Source organism: Dasypus novemcinctus, chromosome 7 (genome assembly GCF_030445035.2).
Source record: "Dasypus novemcinctus isolate mDasNov1 chromosome 7, mDasNov1.1.hap2, whole genome shotgun sequence".
Taxonomy (NCBI): Eukaryota; Metazoa; Chordata; class Mammalia; order Cingulata; family Dasypodidae; genus Dasypus; species Dasypus novemcinctus.
In genome coordinates this window covers 7,505,908-7,526,340 of record NC_080679.1, presented here as the reverse complement: position 1 = coordinate 7,526,340, position 20,433 = coordinate 7,505,908, and the positions used below count along the sequence as shown (strand labels likewise).

General features: G+C 51.5%; 1 protein-coding gene across 1 annotated transcript in view; it reads right to left on the bottom strand.

Moving 5' to 3' along the window:
* Positions 1-20,433, bottom strand: part of IQCA1 (IQ motif containing with AAA domain 1) — a 194,463-nt gene that overhangs the window by 12,421 nt on the left and 161,609 nt on the right. Inside the window, exons 16-17 of the mRNA XM_058299847.2 lie at positions 17,653-17,739; positions 7,184-7,361 (exon numbers count right to left, since the gene is read on the bottom strand). Of these exons, the coding sequence (XP_058155830.1) occupies positions 7,184-7,361; positions 17,653-17,739 (265 nt within the window). The remainder of the gene's footprint in view (positions 1-7,183; positions 7,362-17,652; positions 17,740-20,433) is intronic.

Here is a 20,433-nt window from a genome sequence, read left to right as displayed (position 1 = left end):
CGGGTGGGGTGGGGGTGGGTGGGAACCACGAACCCTGGAGTGCCAGGTGCAGCCAAAGGGCCCGGGGGTACAGGGAGAGACCCCAGGTGCCAGCAGGCCTGGGGACCGGCAGTGGGCCCGGGGGCCAGGAATTGAGGGCACTGACAGCCGTGGGAGGGGCGCAGCACTTTCCCTGCTGAGGGCTGTATTTTTTTTTTTAAAGATTTATTTTTTTATTAATTTCTCTCCCCTTCCCGCCCATTGTCTGCTTTCTGTGTCAACTTGCTGTGTGTTCTTCTGTGTCCGCTTGCACCCGCTGTGGCATTGGGAAACTGCGTCTCTTTTTTGTTGTGTCATCTTGCTGCATCAGCTCTCCGTGTGTGCGGTGCCACTCCTGGGCAGGCTGCGCTTTTCTCACATAGGGTGGCTCTCCTTGCAGGTCGCACTCCTTGTGTGTGGGGCTCCCCAACATGGGGGCACCCCTGTGTGGCACGGCACTCCTTGAGTGCAGCAGCACTGTGCATGGGCCAGCTGCACACGGGTCAGGAGGCCCGGGGTTTGAACCCTGGACTTTCCCATATGGTAGGCGGACGCTCCACCAGTTGAGCCATGTCCGGTTCCTGAGGGCTGTATTTTATTTTCCCCCTGGATGTAAAAGGCTCCTCACTTCTCCAGAAGAATCAACATTCCCCTTCCCTCCTGGAGGCTGAAAAGAAGGCGGTCACTGGTCTCCGTTCATCTGCTTCCGACATTCCAGATGGAGTCAGTCCTGGCCAGGGCCCCGGAGGAGGTGGCACCTTCTCATCTGTTTGAACTGGGGATTTTACTAAGGCACGAGCAGCGAATAGAGAGATCTGGATGAGCTTCGCACCCTTGGAAGCAGCCTAGAGTTCCAGAAAAATCTCAGGATGTGGACTGGACTCACCTGACCTGCTGAGTCGAGGGCGGGCCCGTGATGGACCGGGCTGTTCATGGGCCAGGCCCAGGGAGAAGAGGCAAGAGGAGAGTGAGCCTTAGGCCTGCGGGGAGAGGGGCGCCCTGAGGGACTCCTGGGGACTGGACAGAGCCTTCCTCGAGCTGGGGCGGATTTTCTTTGCAGAGATGTTGGGAGGGAAGCAGCTTGATTTGGGGAAAGGAGGTGGCTCCTGCGTTCTAGCTGGTAAGCCTGAAGGACCGGGCGTCCTCGGGCCGATCCACCCTTTGCGTCCTGGCGCCGCTGCTCCCTCCGCTGCCTCGAGGGACGGGAGGAGTGAGGCTGTGGGTGACTGTCTTCCTTGGTGCTCCGCTGCTGTGACGAGGTGGCCGCGCAGCAGGCCAGGCCACGGCCATGGCGCACACTTTGTGTCCTAGAAGAGGCCAGTTTCGATCACTGCCAAGACAGGAACAGTCTGGCTTTGAGACGGAGACCCCAGCTGGGGCTGGGAAGGGCCCACCATCCCTGGAGGGAGGGCTGGGCAGTACCAGGTCCTTGGCGAGAAGGGCAGGTTGAGCAAATCACCACCAGGAAGGCGAGAGGCTCGTGGCAGAGGGGAAAGGGCCCTGCGCCCCGGGGAGTGCGTCCCGCGGGTTTATCGTCTGCCCACAGTGAGGGGACACCTCCTCCTTCCTCTGCCGTGGGAATGCCATGGAGGTGACTCAGGTGGGAATCGGGCAGGTGACCGAGTCCTGAGAGACGCCTGGTATTTTATCAAAAGAACAAAACTGCCCCGGCAAGCAAGAGCTTCAGTAAGAGCCTGTCGTTCGGTCAAACAACGGAAATAATCCAATTCGGAGTTGGAATTACGCTCTTTCCCTTTCAAATGAACAACAGCCTACCTTATTCCATTAAGATAGCTTAAAAATATTTACAATACACACACACAATAAGATCCTGCCATGGCCCACTGAATGGACTGGGAGAGAGTGTAAACTACAACGTAAACCAGAATCCAGGCTGTGCAGCAGTGCTCCAAAATGTACTCATCAAATGCAATGCATCTTCCCACACTAATGAAAGAAGTTGTCGATGTGGGAGGAGTGGGAGGTGTGGGAAGTAGGGTATATGGGAACCTCTTATATATACATATATATATTCTATATCCCCCCTTGTGACTTTTTTGCATGCTGTCTGCTCTCTATGTCCATTTGCTGTGTGTTCTGCATTTTTGCTTGCTTCCATTTTTGTTGCGTCACCTTGCTGAGTCGGCACTCCGCAGTGCTTGCAGGCCAGGCAGCACTCTGCAGCGCCCAGGCTGGAGGCTCTCCAGGGTGTGTGGGCCAGCCTGCCTTCACAAGGAGGCCCTGGGACACAAACCCAGGGCCTCCTATATGATAGGCAGGAGCCTAATTGATTGAGCTAAAACTGCTTCCCATTATTATATTTTTTAATGTAACATTTTGTGTGATCTATGTATCTTTAAAAAAAAAAAAGATAAAAAAAAAAAAAAGGAGCACGAGAGAGGAAATCTGACCACAGGAGAAATGAGGGCAGGGAGACGCTGGTGAAGCAGGGAGTGAGTTTCTGCAGCAGATAGGCTGGGGCGGGAGCTCGCCCCCTCGGCCTCGGCCCCGCCCTGGCTGGGCTACACAGCCCTGCCTTCTTGCATCCCAGCGAGGCCTGTGACTCATCAGCCTTATGGCCAGCTAATGTGTGTGGGGGGGCTCTCCTTGGAGAGCCTCCATACTCTTTCTCTCTTTCTCTTTGATGCTGACCAGATGCAAAGGATCCAGTGGTGGACTCTGAGGGCCTGGACGCTGGAGAAGCCACCAGATGGATGGGGAAAGGGCCCAGGCCACAGTCTTCCTGTGTTTTGCATCTGCATTGGTTTGTGAAGCCAGGATCATAATTTATCTAGACAGAAATGAGGGAAGTGAATGTGGCTCAAGTGATTGGGCTCCCATCTACCATATAGGAGGTCCAGGGTTCGATTCCCAGGGCCTCCTGGTGAAGGCTAGATGACCTGCATGGCAAACTGGCCCAAGTGGAGAGTTGGCCCATATCGAGAGCTGGCCCATGCAAAGTGCTGGCCTGTGCATGAGCTGGCTGAGTTGAGTGATGACCACTGCAGTGTGCTGACCTGCGCAGGAGTACTGGCCAGAGCAGGAGTTTTGACGTAGTAGGAGTGCGGGCCTGCATGGAGTGCTGACCTGCATGGAGAGCTGGCGCAGCAAGAAATGCAACGAAATGAGACACAAAGGAGAGATAATAAGAGTTGTATTAGTCAGCCAAAGGGGTGCTGATGCAAAACATCAGAAATTAGTTGGTTTTTATAAAGGGTATTTATTTGGGGTAGGAGCTTACAGATACCAGGCCATAAAGCATAAGTTACCTCTCAGACATGTGGCGTGCTGACCTTAACCACCATAATCCTTGGGGAATGTGCTCCACCCTCTCTGTACCCTGGAGCAGCAAAACTCTCCCAGAACATTGGGTGGGAACATCCACCCTCTTCAACTGCTGGTGCAAACTTACCTTCTCTGTATCCATGGGTGGGGTTCCACTCTTGGCCCAAGGTGATGTCTTAATTCTAGATCTCAGCTTTCATGGTTTTCCTCTTAAAGTTGTTTCTCCTTCATTCTTTCATTTCCATGTCCCTTTTAATCCAAGCCGACAGTGTTTTTGTTCATACAGTTCTCTCAAAAACCTTGTTGGTTTAGCATGCAAGTAGCAGGGATCTAAGCCATCAGATAGTAAGATTTTCCACAAGTCTTTCTGAGATAACTACATCTTCAATCCTGATTTGCAAGTTCCCCAAATTTAGTTAAGTCCTCCAATGGGGCACTTCACCTGGGAGCTTGATTTCCAGAGGCTTGGAATTTCCAGAATTAGTTTCTGTTTTCTTTGTGCCTGACAGTTCAGTCCTTAGAATATCTCTCTCATCTAGCGTTTTGCTATAAGCTGCAGCAGAAGCCAAGCTACATTATCCAGTTTACTTCGGAAATTTCTTCAGCTAAATGCCCAGGCTCACCATTTTCAAATTCTGCCTTCCATAAAACACCAGGAGTAAATCTTGCTAAGGTCTGTGACTTTAAAACACGGATCGCCTTTCCTCCCATTTCCAATATAGTTTCATCATTTACTTTTAAGGCATTATAAAAAGTCTCTTTAGCATCCATGTTGCTATCAACAGTCTCTTCAAAGCACTGTAGGCCTTTTCCATCAAGCATCTCAAAATTCCTCCAAAAAATATCCCTTAGCCATTTATAAAACTGATCCAGCATTTCAGTAATTGTAAAAGCACTTCCCCACTCTTTGGTACCAAATTCTGTATTAGTCAGCCAAAGGGATGTTAATGCAAAATACCAGAAATTGTTTTGTTTTTATAAAGGGTATTTATTTGGGGTAGGAGTTTACAGATACCAGGCCATAAAGCATAAATTACTTCCCACACCAAAGTCTATTTTCTTGTGTTGGAGCAAGATGGCTGCTGCATCTGCAAGGGTTTAGATTTCCTGGGTTCCTCCCTTCCAGGGTCTTGCTTTTCTCTGGGTTCAGGGTTCCTCTCTTCCTGGGCCTTGCTTCTCTTTCCTTTGTGAGCTTACTTCCCGGGGTTCCAGTTTAAAGCTTCAGCATCAAACTCCAAAATCAAAACCCCAGCATCAAAAACCCTGATCTCTGTTCTTTGCCATGTCTTTTATCTATGAGTCCCCACCAACCAAGGGGTGGGGTGTCAACACCCTAATGATGTGGCCCAATCAAAGCCCTAATCATAAATTAATCATATCAGGTACAGATCAGATCACAAACATAATTCAATATCTATTTTTAGAATTCATAAACATATCAAACTGCTACAGAGATGTAGTGGACTGGGGAGCTGAGGTGGTGCAAAAAATTGAGCACCTCTCTCCTACTCTGGAAGGTCCCAGGGTCGATTCCCAGTGCTGCCTAAAGAAAAGACAAGCAGACACAAAAGAACACACAGCAAATGGACACAGAAAGCAGACAGCAAGCGCAAAACAATGAGGAGGGCTGGGGGAGGGGGGTGGAGGGGCAGAGAGATGAATAAATAAATCTTAAAAAAAGAAAGAAATGAACACACATCGCAAATGGAGTGGCTAGTAAGCTAATACTTTGTAATATGGGGGGAGTAGAGGGTTCTTTTAGCTTATGACCAATCAAATAGTCAAGGCTCATTAGTTTTGTTTTTTGTTTTTTTTTTTTGTTATTATGATCCGAGAAGAACAAATGGAAACCAAGTTTGACCCAATCGTTTTTCTTACTACCATCAGTGCTAACCACCACCGCCACCTCCCTATCTCCACCATCACCTCAAGCACCATCGCCTCTACCAGCCCTGCTTCTGTGATGCCACCATGCCACCACAACCCCCAGCAACATTACTACTGACCGCTCAGTGTCACCCCATACACCACCTCCACCTCTTCTCCCTCCTCCCACCCCACCTCCTGCCGCCCTACCACCATCACCACCATCATCACCATCATCACCACCACCATCCTTGACACCTCCCTTTCCAACCCTGACACTGCCATCAATATCAATTCTACCACCATCACCACTGTCCATGGGGTAAAGATAGGGTGCTAAAGGTGGCCTTGATGAGCCAGACCATGCAGCTTTCACGCCCTTATGTAGTCTGCTGCCTTCTGGAGTGTGGTGACAGTGACTCTATTTGACTTCTGAGGCCCAGCTATAAGAATCCTGAGTCTCTTGAAGAACTTGCTCATGAGATGTCTCCTCTTGGGACCCAGGCACTATGCTGTCAAAAGGCCTCATGTAGGCTCACTGGTCCACAGCCCTCAGTCAAACTCCCAGTTGACAGCTCTCATTGACTGCCACTCAGGTGAATGCACCATCTTGCTGGTCAAGCCCTTTTGAGTCTTCAGAGGATGAGAGCCCCAACTCATATCTGACTACAACATCCTGAGACTTCTCAAGGGAGGACTCCCCAACTGAGCCCCGTCAACACTCAGAACCATGAGTGAGAATAACTTATCTTAAGCCACTATGCTTTGGAGAGGTTTGCCATGCAGCAATGGAGAAGAGAAACAACCACCATCAACATTACCTCTCCCACTGCCATTCACCACCCAATCATTTACCTCTGGTCCTCCATCACCACGGTCACCTTCTCCTCCTCCTCTACCATCTACATCTACCATCTCCTCCTCCTCCACCACCGTCTCTTCTTCCTCCATTCCACCACCATCATCTCCTCCTCCTCCACCACCATCTCTTCTTTCTCCATTCTACCACCACCATCTCCTTCTTCTCCTCCACCACCACCACATTTCCTCCACCACCACCATCTCCTCCTCCATCCCACCACCATCTCCTCCTCTTCCATCCCACCACCTCCATTCCACCACCACCATATCCTCCACCTCCCCCATCTCCTCTTCCTCCATCCCACTACCACATGGCCACCAAAATCACCCAGCCCTTCTGGGAGCTGAATGGGGCTAGGCGTTTTGCTAACCACCCATATAAGGGACCCCATCAAATCTTCATAACAGCCCTGTGGAGGATGCACTTCTCTAAGTTACAGATGAGAGCCACAGGCTCAGAAGGTTAAGTGACTTTTCAGGTCATACAAGGTCACAAAGCTATTAGGTGGGAGAGACAGAATTTTGTGACAGGTCTTGTCAGAACCCAAATCCTCTTGCCAATTTTATTGTGCTGCTTCTCAAGTGTGCTTTTTTTGGTATTGTTTCCATGAAAACTATGTTATCAAAAGAAGTCAATTTGGAATCTGTCCATTCAAAAAGGAAGAACTGAAAAAGGAAGCTCTCATACTTAATGTTTATTTTAAATAAATCAACATGCTACTGGACTAACACTTTGAGACTGGGCAAAAAAACAAAACCCAGTGGAAAGAAATATGCTTTCTAAGAAAGACACCATCACCATGGGTGAGACAAGATACCCTAATCTACCTGTCAAAAGAAAAATTAGCTCCCACCAGGGCTTTTGTCACCTTCAGGACCAAAAATAATCATTCCTGTCCAGATTCCTTTTGTCTTGGGTAAAGTGAAATATGCTAACAACGAAACAGAGCTGTCTCATTGTGCGCTTGTGGCCCCGTGATTTACACTATGTTTCCTGGAGGTCCATGTCCAGACCTCCTGCACGGGTTCCACTTAAATCACCTTCGAGTGACCACTGGCTTACGGGGCCACCCCTTGACTTCACACACCTGCAAGAAACAGCGGGTGGTCCAGCCTGAGTTACAGGGCACGGGAGGGTGACCGGGGTACTTGCCGTATCTGGAAGCATAGTCTGGTCTAGGGATCAAAATAATTTTTTGATAAGCTTTGCAAAAAGATTGAAGCTCTGCATCGAAAGGACGCTGTGTCGTTCCCACAATCAGAATCCGATCATCTGGTTTCATAAGTTTCAGGATTTTTGGAAGCTGTCTTTTCAGGCGTTTAGGTTCTATCTGGGAGAAAGAGAGAGGAAAAAATATTAGCCTGCTGACTGAAAAAAAGAAGAGCCAAAGAAAACTTATTCCTAGAAATAGAGTGCACGGCAGCACATGTTCGTTACAGTGATTTCCAAGTTCTGACAAACATGATTTCTTCAAATTTGTCCTGGGAAGAGTCTCGGGACATGGTTGCCAGTTGGGAGCTTGCTTCCTAGTTTGGGTGATTTAAATCCTGGCATTTCCTTTCCTCAATCTCTGGTATTTGGATTTGGAAAGTGGGAAGGAAGGAAGCACCTGATGGAACATTCCAGCACCTCGACCTTAAGCGTGGGAACCAGCAGCTGATTTCCAAGCGGAAGGAAGCTTGCTGGGGCTTATAATTAGTTGGTGGTGCTCCTATCTTCCTCTGAGTTGTTTTGAAGGTGCACTGAAGGTTTCCGCTTCTGACTGCTGCTACAGCGAGGACAGGAGGTCCTGGGCTCATGTCTAGAAAGGCCCCGGCTGCACAAGGCTGGGAAGCGCATCTCTGTGAATCAGTTTAGGTAGCTGAACCTGTAGTATTTTGGTACTCTCTCAGCACTAATGAGGGAGAGGAGGGACAGACGCCAAGCCCCCTGTTTGGGTCTTCAGGTGGGTTGGCTTCCAGGCGGCTGGAGTCAGAGCTGGCCACGTTGCCCTCGGCAACACATGGGCTTTGAATTAACCTTGACTGGCAGAGCAGTACAGAGGAAGCAGGTGGGGAGGCGGTGGAGGCCTTCCCATCTCTGCCCCGGTTTGGCTCGGGGGTACCTGAGCAAACCAATGTGGAAATGCGGAGCCTGGAGTGTTGGGGAGGACCCAGTGGTTTTCCTGGAGCCAGCCCGCGGCCTGTGTGAATTTCCCCTCGCGCAGGGGGCACTGTGGTGTGGGCCTGTGTGTCCCTGCAGACCTGAGCAGGGAGAGGCGCCCGGTGACACCCAAGAAAGGGAGTGGCCCTGATAAATGTCACGATTAGGATGTGCCAGTGAGGAGGGCCACACTGGAGCCATCTGGAGGTGGCTGTGCCAGCAGTGCCGCCGAGCAGCACGTGGCGCGCGGGCTCTGCTGCTGGGGAGGCTGGGCGGTGGACCCTGCACCCCGGAAGGCCTTCTGGCCGTTGGGTCTCCTGCAGAGTCCCCCCCGTGGAGCAGGAAGTCAGGACTGGCCCCCAGCTTGGCACCCTGGAGGGCAAGGGGCGAGGGGCAGGGAAGGACAGGAACGCTTCTCAGGGGAGGGCCTGGAGGGGACCCCGCAGTGGTGGCCGGCAGTGCCTGCAGCTCCCAGGGCACCATGCAGAGTGGTGGTTGTTTGTGTTCTTGCATTTTTCTTCCTTTTTACCAGCACAGACCAGGCACAGGTGGAGGTGGGAGGACGAAGAGCAGGAGGGGGGGGGGGTGGAGGGGGCCGTGGAGGGGGAGTTGGAGGGAATCCGCAGGGTCTCGGGGAGCTCTGGCTTCACCCAGGCATGAGGTCAGGGATATGAGTTGATGGTGTCTCCCTCCCGAAAGGCGTCAGTTCTGGCCAGTGTCTTCCTGGCACCTTCCACGTCGTCACGCCCAACTGCGGGAGAACGGAGCAGGCGCTGAGCCTCCCTGTGCTCCAGATGTGGGCTTCCTCATTGAATCCTTGAATCCTCACACCCACCCCTTGGCTTGGGAGACGAGGGCCTGGGGCCCCGAGAGGCTGGGTGACATCCTGGAGTGCCTCACTTGCTAAGCTCGTCCTCCGCTGCTCAGTGCAGGGTGTGGGGCGCTGGCTTCCAGCCTCCGGGCCACTTCCTGGGCGAGGACTCTGGAGCGGACTATATACGTACACATCCATACAGCTTTACCAAAATCGAAGTCACAAACCATGCGCCCGCCTCTTCAAAGGGTAACAGCCGTCAGTTTTAGAATAGTTTCCTATTTTCATCACTCCCCCAAAACTGGACCCATCAGCAGTCATTTCCCAAGTTCTCCCAAATCCCTTTAAGCCCTAGGAGACCAGTGATGTAGTTTCTTTCTCTACAGATTTTCCTGTTCAGGACATTCCATGTGAATAGAATAGTAGAGTACAGTAGAGTACATGGACTTCTTTGCCAAGCTTCTTTCACAGTGAGATGTTCTCCAGGTTCACCCAGGTATGATGTATCCGTGCTTCACTGCTTTTGAAGGTCAGATAAGAGTCACTGTCTTATCAGTTGATGGCTGTAGGTGGTTTCCACTTTTGGACTATTATGAATAATGCTGCTGTGAATACTTGTGTGCTTGTTTTGGTGTGCACATACTTTCATTTCTCTTGGTAGGAGTATAATTGCTGGGTCATACATTGATTCTATGTTTGACCTTTTGAGGACAAGCTGGAATGTTTTCTAAAGCAGCTACGTTATTTTACAATCATAACAGCAGTGTTCGAAGGTTCCAATTTCTCTACATCCTCATCAACACTTGCGTATTGGCTATTTCTTTTTAAGTTATAGCCATCCTAGTGGGGGTGAAGTGATATCTCATTGTGGTTCTGATTTGCATTTCCCTGATGGCTAGTGAGGTTGAGAATCTTTTCATGTTCTTATTGGCCATCTGTATATCTTCTTGGGAAAATGTCTCTTCAAATCCTTTGCTCATTTTTAATTGGGTTGTTAATCTTTTTCTTACTGAGTTGTAAGAGTTCTTTAAGTATTCTAGATACAAGTCCCTTATTAGATACATGATGTGCAAAGATCTTCTATTCTGTGGGTTGTCTTTTCATTTTTTTGATGATGTTTTTGGCAGCAAAAAGCTTTTAGATTTGATGAAGCTCAATTAAAATTTCCTTTTGTTGCTTTTGCTTTTGGTGTTGTATCCAACAAACCACTGACTAGTCCAAGGTCCTGAAGATTTATGGCTACATTTTCTTCTAAGAGTTTTATCTCTTCTTTTTAGGTTTTGATACATTTTGAGTTGGTTTTTGCTTATGGTGAGAGGTAGGGGTTCAGCTTCATTCTTTATAAGGTAGACATCTAGTTGTCCCAGCACCCCTTGTTGAAGAGACTGTTCTTTCCTCCACTGAATTGCCTTGTACCCTGGCTGAAAATCATTTGACTGAGTGAGGATTTTATTTCTGGACTCTCTATTCTATTCCACTGATCTATATGTCTTTTCTTAGTCCAGAAACTCACTGTCTTGATTGCCGAAGCTTTGTTATTTTGCAATTGGAAAATGTGAATTCTCCAACTTCAATCTTTTTTTTCAAGATTTAAAAAAATTTTAGGACCCTTGAATTTTCATATGAACTTTATGATCAACTTATTAATGTCTGTAAAGAAGTCAGCTGAAATTTTGATGGGGATTGAATTGAAATCTGTAGATCAATTTAGGTGTATTGCCATTTTAACCATATCAAGCTCTTGAATCTATGAACATGGGATATCTTCCCATTTATTTAAAGAAGGTCTCCTTTAATTCCTTTCAACAATGTTTTGTAGTTTTCAGAGTGTAAGTTTTGCATTCCTTTTGTTAAGTGTATTCTTAAGTATTTTATTATTTTTGATGCTATTTTAAAGGGAATTGTGTTCTTAATTTTATTTTTGGGTTGTTCGCTGCAATTGTAAAGAAATTCAATTCATTTTTCTATATGGATCTTGTGTCCTGCAATCTTGCTGAACTTATTAGTTTTAATAGATTTTTTAGTGGCTTCCTTAGGATTTTCTGTATTCAAGGTCATGTCTTCTGCATATAGAGATACCTTTATTTCTTCCCTTCCAATCCTGGATGCCTTTATTATTATTATTAAAGATTTTATTTATTTCTCTCCCCTCCCCATTTCTGCTGTGTCCACTTGCTGTGTGTTCTTCTGTGTCCGCTTGCACCCTTGGTGGCACTGGGAAACCGTGTCTCCTTTTTTTTGTTGCATCATATTGCTGCGTCAGCTCTTCATGTGTGTGATGCCACTCCTGGGTGGGCTGCACTTCTTTCAGGTGGGGCGGCTCTCCTTGAAGGGCATGCTCCTTGCACATGGGGCACCCCCACGTGGGGGCACCCCTGCATGGCACAGTACTCTTTGCGTGACAGCTCTGTGTGTGGTGGGCAATCTCACCACATGGGTCAGGAGGCCCTGGGTATTGAACCCTGGACCCTCCCATGTGGTAGGTAGATGCTCTATCAGTTGAGTCATGTCTGGTTCCCTATTAGTTTGTTTTCTTAACTAATTGGCCTGGTTAGAACATACAGTACAATGTTGAATAAAAGTGGCAAAATCTGACATCCTTGTCTTTTTCCTGATTTTAGAGGAAAACTATTCAGTCATTCACCATTACTATGACATTAGCTGTGACCTGTCTGTGGATGCCCTTTCTAGGTTGAGGAAGTTCCCCTCTAGTCCAAGTTCATTAAGTGTTTGTGTGATTTATGTCTCTTTATTATACTGACAGAGTATATTACATTAATTGACTTTTGGATGTTAAACTAACCTTGCATTCCTGAGACAAATCCCACTTGGTTATGGTATATAATACTTTTTATGTGTTGCTGGCTGCAGTTTACAAGGGAATTTTTGTAATGTAATTCACTTCAGAGAAAGAGATGGGGATTATTAAAGCAAAATAAATCCTGCAGTGGGGCTCAGACCCCTGAGTCCTCTTCCTCTTCTTGTCATTTCCTCCTGCACCCACAGAGGTGCAAAGCGTCCTCCAGCTCCATCAAGAGGAAACAATGGCCCTGCAGGATACAACCCAGGAGGCAGGAGTGGGGCTTGCGGAGAACAGAGGAGAGGGTGGGACCTGCCTGAGTAAGACACCTGGATATCCTGCAAAGGGGTGGCCCTGACAATGAGGATGAAAACCAGCTGCCTTCACGAAGGAGTGGAGGGAGAGTAGGGGTCTTCCCTCCCCCCCCTCCAATTTTTGCAGAAGCATGACTTTGGGTTGCCCTGAGACAGGAGAGTGTTTGCTGGACCTTACTTTGGTACTGGATTTCCCCTCTGGGGCCAGGCTATACACAAAAAGGACGAAGCCCATGGAGGAAATGAATAACTCTATAATAATAGGCAGAAGATGTAGCAAAATGGTTAAATGCACACACTTTGGTTCAGACAGATTTAATCCCCGTCTTGGCTCTACTCTTAATTGCTGGGTGACCTTGGGAAGGTTACTCAACTTCTCCGAGCCCCAGCCGAAAAATGGTAACAGTGACAGAGCCTGCCTTATAAGGATGCAGTAAGGGTCATACAAAGAATAAGTGGTGATAAGTGGTAACTGGTGTTCTACTCTGAAAAACAAGTCTTGGTGGGAAACCAGCTTGGGGTGTGCTCTGTTTGAAGAGTAAGTTTTTTAAAAAGAGGAGTGAGAAAAACCGAGGGCTTTGTGATTTGGAGGAAACTAGCAGCGTTTCCAACAGAACTCACGATCACTTTGTAAGAAGCTCCCATCAGCTTCCATCGCCCAGCTCTGAGCAGCCACCTTCGGGTGCAGGCCCGTGGGAAGGCCATCTGCCAGGATTCAGCAAGGAGTCACCAGGCAGGATGTCTGCACCTGTGAGCACTTGGTTGCAGCTGGGAAAGTTTGACAACACTCAGGGTTCATTTCACTAGGGTAGATCCAAAGCCCTTCACAAAAGGGGGTTATAGTTTTAAAAAATTTAAATGATCCCTTGCACATGCAGGAGGGAAAGCAGCTTGGGGTGGTGGATGGCTAGGGGAGGGGCTGGCCACGCTCAGCGCAGGCATTGTGGGGCAGGTCGAGCGGTGATTCCGAGCACGTCGAGGTTCAGGGGTGGTGTGGCCTGGGCACACGGTATGGTGGCCAGGGGTTCTGCTGACTTTTCAAGCCACGCAGTGGCCTCCAGGAGGGCAAAAAGAAGAGACTGACTGGCCAAGCTGGGAGCCGGGGAGTTCCAACGTGTGTCAGAGGTGGGGGGAAGTGCGCGTAGACATGTGGTGGGAGCTGCTGGCACCAGCAAGGGCAGAGCTGTGAAGGCTACTGGAAGGGCTTAGCAAGATGGCAGCTGTGCCCGTGGTGAGTGTGGCTGGAAGGGCTTTACACCGAGTCTCTGGCTCCGTCTTCATCACCGCCATCTTTCTCCTGCCTTGCCACCTCACTCCTTTCATGGCAGGTGTCTGCTGAACCCACAGTTGCTCCCTGCCTCCAGCTCTTCCTCAGAGCCTCCTGGCAGCCCTTTCCCCCAGCACATCTCAGGCTCTTACCCATGGCCTCAGGTGGGCAGGGGAGAAGACCAAAATCTCGAGGGCTCCTGGCAGAATGGACATTGTATTAGTCAGGGTTCTCTAGGGAAACAGAATCAACAAGGGATATCTGTCTATAGTAAGAGATTTATCAGTTTCACGCAGCTGTGGGGACGCACAAGTCCAGGTTCCGCAGGCAAGCTGCAACCAGGAGCTCCAATGAAAGTCCAGTGAAGATTCTTGATAAGTTCTGGGAGATGTTGGCTGTCCAAAGATGAGCTGGGAAATTCTCTATCAGTGCTGGACTCACTGTTCCTTTTAAGGCATTCAGCTGATTGGGTTAAGTGTCATTCACTGCTGATGGCAATCTCCCTGACTGATGTAACTGTAACCAGCTATTTATGATTAACCACTGCAGGAAAGTCAATGGTGACTAAAGTCCATAAATGCCCTTGTATTACAGTTAGCCCAGTTCTTCCTGGGCCAAACAACTGGGCAGTTACCTGGCCGAGTTGACACAATACCCTAACCATCACAGACAGCAAGAAGAACGCTTGGAGAGCGAGGAACACGGGATGGAGAGGGCAGTGATGGGTGGAGGCGGAAGTGAGGGTGGGGACAAGAGCTTGGTCCTTAGAGAAGGGTGGCTGACAACAAGTCAGGGGAGGGGCTGGGACGTGCTGCACGTGTGAGCAGCCCAGGCCTGGCGGAAGGACAGTGGAGGAGCTGCCCGGGGGGCGCTAGCAAGGGAATGGTGAGCCTGTGTCCTGGTGACAGCGGCATGCTGCGTCCTTCCTGGTCGGGAGATGAGACTGCTACCTGCGCATCCCGAGTTGGCGACGATAGCTCATGGCCCTTAACTGGCCTATCTGGGTAACAAACGTTGATCTGGGCTACGTCTCTGGAGGCGAGAGGTGCCGTCCACCAGGAGGGGACGGAAGAGGAAGGAGGGTTCGTTCCATTCGCAGGTGCCCTGCCCGAGCCCCCCCATTCCCGTTCAGAGCTGCCCACAAGCAGACACCCACCCGTTCATCCATCTCCCCGATGATGGGCCATGCGCCCGGCACCCTGCAAGCCCCACGACTGGGCGATCTCAGCTTAGTGGCTTCCCTTCAGGTGGTTCCACAAGGCAACCATGGCAGCCAGCTCCAACCTGGCGAGCAAGTCCCCGGGGAGGGCCTCTGCCATGTGGGGGAAGGCCCTTGCCAGAGCAGTAACAGTGGGTAATGGGGCACAAAATGCAGGTGCAGGCTGCCTCCTTCACTGCCTTCACCTCTGACACCAACAACTGGCCGGTGGCGTCCTGGCCGCAGGTGGGAGAGAGGCCTGTTGTCCCCCTCGGACGAAGGGGAGGTGACGTGGGTGCTGTCCTGTGCCTGGAGGGCAGGGGGCTGTGCAGAGGGTGGGGTGGGGGAATGCGGGGGCCTTCCTGGAATCTCAGCGCTCTCAGGGCATCTCCGGGGGTGGTTGGATGCTGTTGAAGAAGCCTGGAGAACTCTGGAGGTGCAGCGCCGGCTCTCAGGACGAGAGCCCCCAGGGCAGAGGCAACGGTACTGGGGGGCTTTCGGCGGCAGCGCTGGTGCATTTCAGGCCCACCAGGGGGGCGGGCCTCCCGGGCAGGGCGGGAGCGGGTCTCCCGGCCTGTGAGGGGCACTGGGCGGGGAGAAGAGTGTGACCTCTGCGTCCAGGCCAACGGGCTGCCGAATCCCAGCTCCTCCGCCGCCCGGCCCTGTGCCTGCTCGGAGCCCTGGTCTCCCCCCTCCCGGGGTTGCTGGGAGCACCTGGCACAGCGCCGTATCTGGTAAAGGGACAGCGTTCCATGAATCTCCCTCCCCTGGGACCTCCTCCTCTTCCTGCCCATGGCACCCTCAGCCTCAGGCCACCGCACCCAAAGAAACTGGGCTGAACCCGAAGGAAGAGGGGTGGAGGGCGGGTGCAGGGACCGCGGATGAGGCTGCTTTTCCCAAGGGCATTCTGGCGTCCTTCAAACCCCGGAGGCAGCCGTCCCGGGCGCAGCTGGCCCTGCTGTGTGCACCGGGGCTGCCGCCAGTGGCTCGCCCGGCCTCCTCCCGACGTTTCTCTCTAGATGGACATTCTTCTCAGTGCGCCAGTGTCTTTTGGCATCAGGGGTGCCTTTGGGCTGGAAACTGGGGTGGGAGGCGGAAAGAGGGGTGGTTTCCCGGGGTCCGAGGGAGGAGGGGCTGGCTGGGCTGCCTCGGGGCTCCCATGCCTGCTGCTGCCCTGGCCGCGCGGGGCTTCGGGCCATAGTCTTACCTTTCCACGGGGGGCAGGCTTGGGCCTCCCAGTGCTGGATGGTGGCTGGGGGCTGTTTGGAGGGCCTGGGGACTTGGTAAGTCCCAGGAATCCACAGCACCACTCCCCAGGGGCCAGGCCGGGAGGGCGCCGGGGCTGCCCGGCGTGGCAGGGGGGACGGCAGGTGGAGGTTGGCACCGAGGCCCGGGGAGCCCTTTGGCTCAGAATCAGCAGCGGTTCTGGGGTTCGTCCCAGGAGCGACTCGCGGTGGCCAACAGAAGGTGAGCTCCACCAGCGCAGAGGTGGCCAGCACAGGTGTCCATCCGATCCGCCCGCAGCGAGGACGGTGCCAGGAATTAAACCAGCCCCGAAGACATGCGCGGGGGGCCGGGGAGGCCGCTGCTCTGGGCGTCAGCCAAAGAGGGAGGATTCGAGCCGGGGTCTTTACGGGATGGCATCCCTGCTTGGCTCCACTGCCGCCACCCTCTTCCTGCCCCTTCGCCCTGCTCCTGTCATGGCAGGTGTCTGTTGAACCCACAACCGATTCCCGCCTCCAGTCTCCCCAGATCCCCCCGACAGTCCTTCCTCCATGCGTCTCGGGCTCTAACATGCCACTCTCCTCTGACTCGCCACGGCCTCAGGTGGGCAGGTGTGCATGCAGGTGAGCAGTCGGCCGTAATTACTGACAGTGAACCGACCGCCAGATGGGGTCACGGGACAGAAAGCCAGGGAGGCTTCTTAACTCGCGGGCGGTTGTGGCTGGAAGGGGGCTGAATAATCGTCTTGCCAACTCTTTAATGTGGCAGTTAAAGAAGTGGCAGCTCAGAGAGGTTGCTACTTGCCCGTAGACACACAGCCAGCAGGCGCGGGGCAGAGCAGGCCCTGGAAGTGACATCTGCTGAGTTTCCACTACCACAGCAGAACCTGTCTAGGAATGAGCCCGGGCTTCTGACGCCGTCAGGTGCGTGACACCTTGGTTGAAACACTGCCCCCCCTTTCTCTTGAGGTGTATGACCCTGCCATTGGTTTTGCCAAGAAAGTGGACTTTTTTTTTTCAATGTAAAAGTTTCGCCAGCAGAGGGAGCTAACGACCAGAGTCCCAGATTAAATAATAAACGAGTCCTCTTAACGATTTCTGAAATGACAGGGCAATCAAGGCTCATTTGGGGAAGAAAAGATTGAGCTTTCATTCTTTATCCAAATCATCTCTACCTGCTAAAAATGATGTATAATACATAAGGATCAAAAGTGATTAAAATCCTTATGAATTTAATCAGAAATTCACAGTTAACCACTATTTGCTTTTGTGCAAATTGATGTGGAATAACAATCATGTGTACCTGCAATTTTTTTTTTTAACTTGTGGGAAATTTGCTGGTGATTTGTGGGGGGGAAGTACGGGGGCAGGGAGACCATTGAAAGAAGAGAAAAGAAGGAAGGAAGCAATTGAAAGGGGGCCCCCTGGAGGCCCCAAATGCAGTCCCATTGACGGTCTTTGTTAATAAATTTCAGGCCTTTTGCTATTTATTCTTATGAACAATAGGAAATCCTAATAATAACTCCTGTGAGTGCCATTGGCTTTAACCGAGCGAGCGAGCTCTCTAAACTGTCTCTCCACTCTTAATCATGTGTTTGGGTTTCAGATCCCCCTCCTCCCCCTTCTTCCCCTCTTCCTTTCTTTCCATCTCTTCTAAATTATGCCTCATAAAAACCAGGCCTGCTGGATCCTTTCAAGTCCTGACAAGTCCTTGCGGGCAAACAGGACTGCAGGACTGAAAAGCTCACGCAGATCCTTCCTCCCTTGCAAAAGCAAAACCTTCTCCCAAAGAGGAGGAAGAGCGGGTGAGAGGCCCCCTTGGAGGAAGGAGGAGCCGAAGCGGGCAAGGGCAGAGCCCCTCACCTTCTTTTCTGCAGCGGGAACTTTTTTGTAGAAGGTTTTCTCTGCATCTCCAATCCAGACCACGGACGGCTGGAGCTGCTGAGCCACCTGCGGGGAGGGAGAAAAGGACACATGGGGGACTGGGCGGGTGGCCCTCTGGTGCACCCGGGATCCCGAGCTGGCAGGCTGCTGGTGCTGGCCCAGAGGGGCGCCAGGCTGCCCCCAGGCCCCGCCCTGCCTGCACCCCCTCTTCAGGGCAGGACGGGGCCTTGGTCTCCCCTGCCACCGCAGGGGCACTTCTGCCTGGCGAGGAGGCCCTCAGGGTTGGCAGATGCTACTTCACCCCCAGCCCCGGCTCCCTTGGGCTAGAAAGGAAACCAGTTAAAAGCTCCCTCCTGAAGACTGATGGGGAGCTGGGCCCCAGGGCAGAATCTCAGGCTGGGGGCAGCCGGCTCCCGCGGGGAGGACCCTTTCAGCTGGAGGGTGCCCGGGTGCTGTTGGTCCTTCTCGGTTTGCCTGCACGGGAGGGTGCTTGGGAGCCCCTGGGGAGCTGGGTTTACAGTGGGCCGTACCTAATCGCCACACACCTAACCATCTCTTCCAAGCACCCCCGTGAGAGCAAAGTTGGGGCATTTTCCCAACAATTTGCACTTTGGGTGAAAAGAGGACAGATAAAAGCTGCCGGCACAGCTAATAGGGCGTTGTGCACCCCTATTTTGACATTTCCTGGAACATCGCGGGGGCAGCAGGCGTGATTTTAAACCAAGCAAGCGTCCGGGTGCCACTGACAAGAATACAAGCAGACACAGAAGAACACACAGCGAATGGACAGAGAGCAGACAACTGACAGGGGAGGGGGGGGCGGAATAGAAATAAATAGAAAATAAATCTTAAAAAAAAAAATTTGGTTGCACAGAGACCTGGCTTTCTCAAATCTAAATCAGGATATTTGTTATGAGGTCATTGTAACATCTTGCTTGTGGAATCCAGTAGCTATTTTATTTAAACGTCTAGCTGACTCGACTAGTCAATGATAGCTAAGCGGGAAGCCAGGCCGCGTGCTTTCCGTGGAAGAGCCGGAGAGCACTCTGCCCTATAAGGGAACTCCCTCTCATCTCCCGCCTCTGTCGCTTAATAAAACCAGCTCTCGGATATGTCACAGCAACTTTTATTTTTTTTTTTTGATTTTGTATGTCATATGTTGTTTTTTTTTTTTTGTTTTTTTCAATTTTATTTATTTTTTATTGACTTTGTAATAATATTACATTAAAAATATATATGTGAGGTCCCATTCAACCTCACCCCCCCCACCCCACCTCTCCCCCCCCCAGCAACACTCGTTCCCATCATCATGACACATCCATTGGATTTGGTAAGTACATCTTTGGGCACCTCTGCACCTCATAGTCAATGGTCCACATCATGGCCCATACTCTCCTCCATTCCATCCAGTGGGCCCTGTGAGGATTTACAATGTCCGGTGATTGCCCCTGGAGCACCATCCAGGGCAGCTCCATGTCCCAAAGACGCCTCCACCTCTCATCTCTTCCTGCCTTTCCCCATACCCATCAGCCACCATGTCCACTTTTCCCAATCCAATGCCACCTCTTCTATGTGGACATTGGATTGGTTGTGTCCATTGCACCTCTATGTCAAGAGGAGGCTCAGGTTCCACATGGATGCTGGATGCAATCCTCCCACTTTCAGTTGTAATCACTCTAGGCTCCATGGTGTGGTGGTTGTCCTTCTTCAGCTCCATCTTAGCTGAGTGTGGTGAGTCCAATAAATCAGATTGTAGGTGCTGGAGTCTGTTGAGGCTCAGGACCTGGCTATCACATTGTCAGTCCAGAGATTCAAATCCCCTAAATATATCTTAAACCCCAACATTAACTGCACCTCCAGCACATTAGCATGAAAGTCTTATGAAGGGAGATCCCATCTGAGTCCAGATTCATCACACATAAACACCATTTCCAAAGAGGGGCCATCTGCCCTGGTAGTTAACCCCATCGGCCATGACCATAACTCCCATGGGTTGTCACAGCAACTTAGTAAGTGATTTTCCAGCTCAAAAAGACCAGGGTTCTACGCAGAAAGGTCAAGTGTGAAATGCAGATTCCAGGGGTAGCCGAGCCAGCCACCCCAAGTCCATGATGGGCCACCAGGAGGCCCAGGCGGGGAGGAATCCAGGAGCCAAGGCACGCCAAGGGCCTCTGAAATGGGCGCGCGCTCTCGAGCTGATCCACGCGGCCGCCTGGGACGGGGCGGGTCGTGGAGGGGGACGGGCAGCGCCCACCCCCACCTGGGAAGCCATGGGACATGACACCCCAGCCAGGAAATGTTGGAGACAACACGAGCTCTGGAATTTGCAGAGACGAGGCCACCGCCATGGGGTCACGGGCAGATACGTGCACAGCCGATGGAGGACATGCGTACCGGATGAAGGAGGCAAGGTCTCTCTTACCCCCGAGTCAGGGTGCTTGTGAGCATCGCCATGGGGTGATGCCCAGTCCCACTTCTGGAGAGTCTGGTGGGCCGGGGAGCAGCCTGGCCCTCGGAGCTTGCAGAGCTGCCTGGGTGACTCTCACGTCCAGCTGAGACTGGGAAGCACACGGATTTCCACTACGTGTTCACGCAGCTGCCCTCGGCATGGCTGGGCATTGGGAACGCCCCTGGACTCTGTCCTGGTTTCCTTGCAGCCCTCTCAGTGCAGTCTTGAGGCTGACAGTGGCCAGGTCATGCCTGGAGCCCCAGGCCCCTCTTCCTTGAGCTTCTGACCCCTGCCCTGATGGTGGCCAGTGG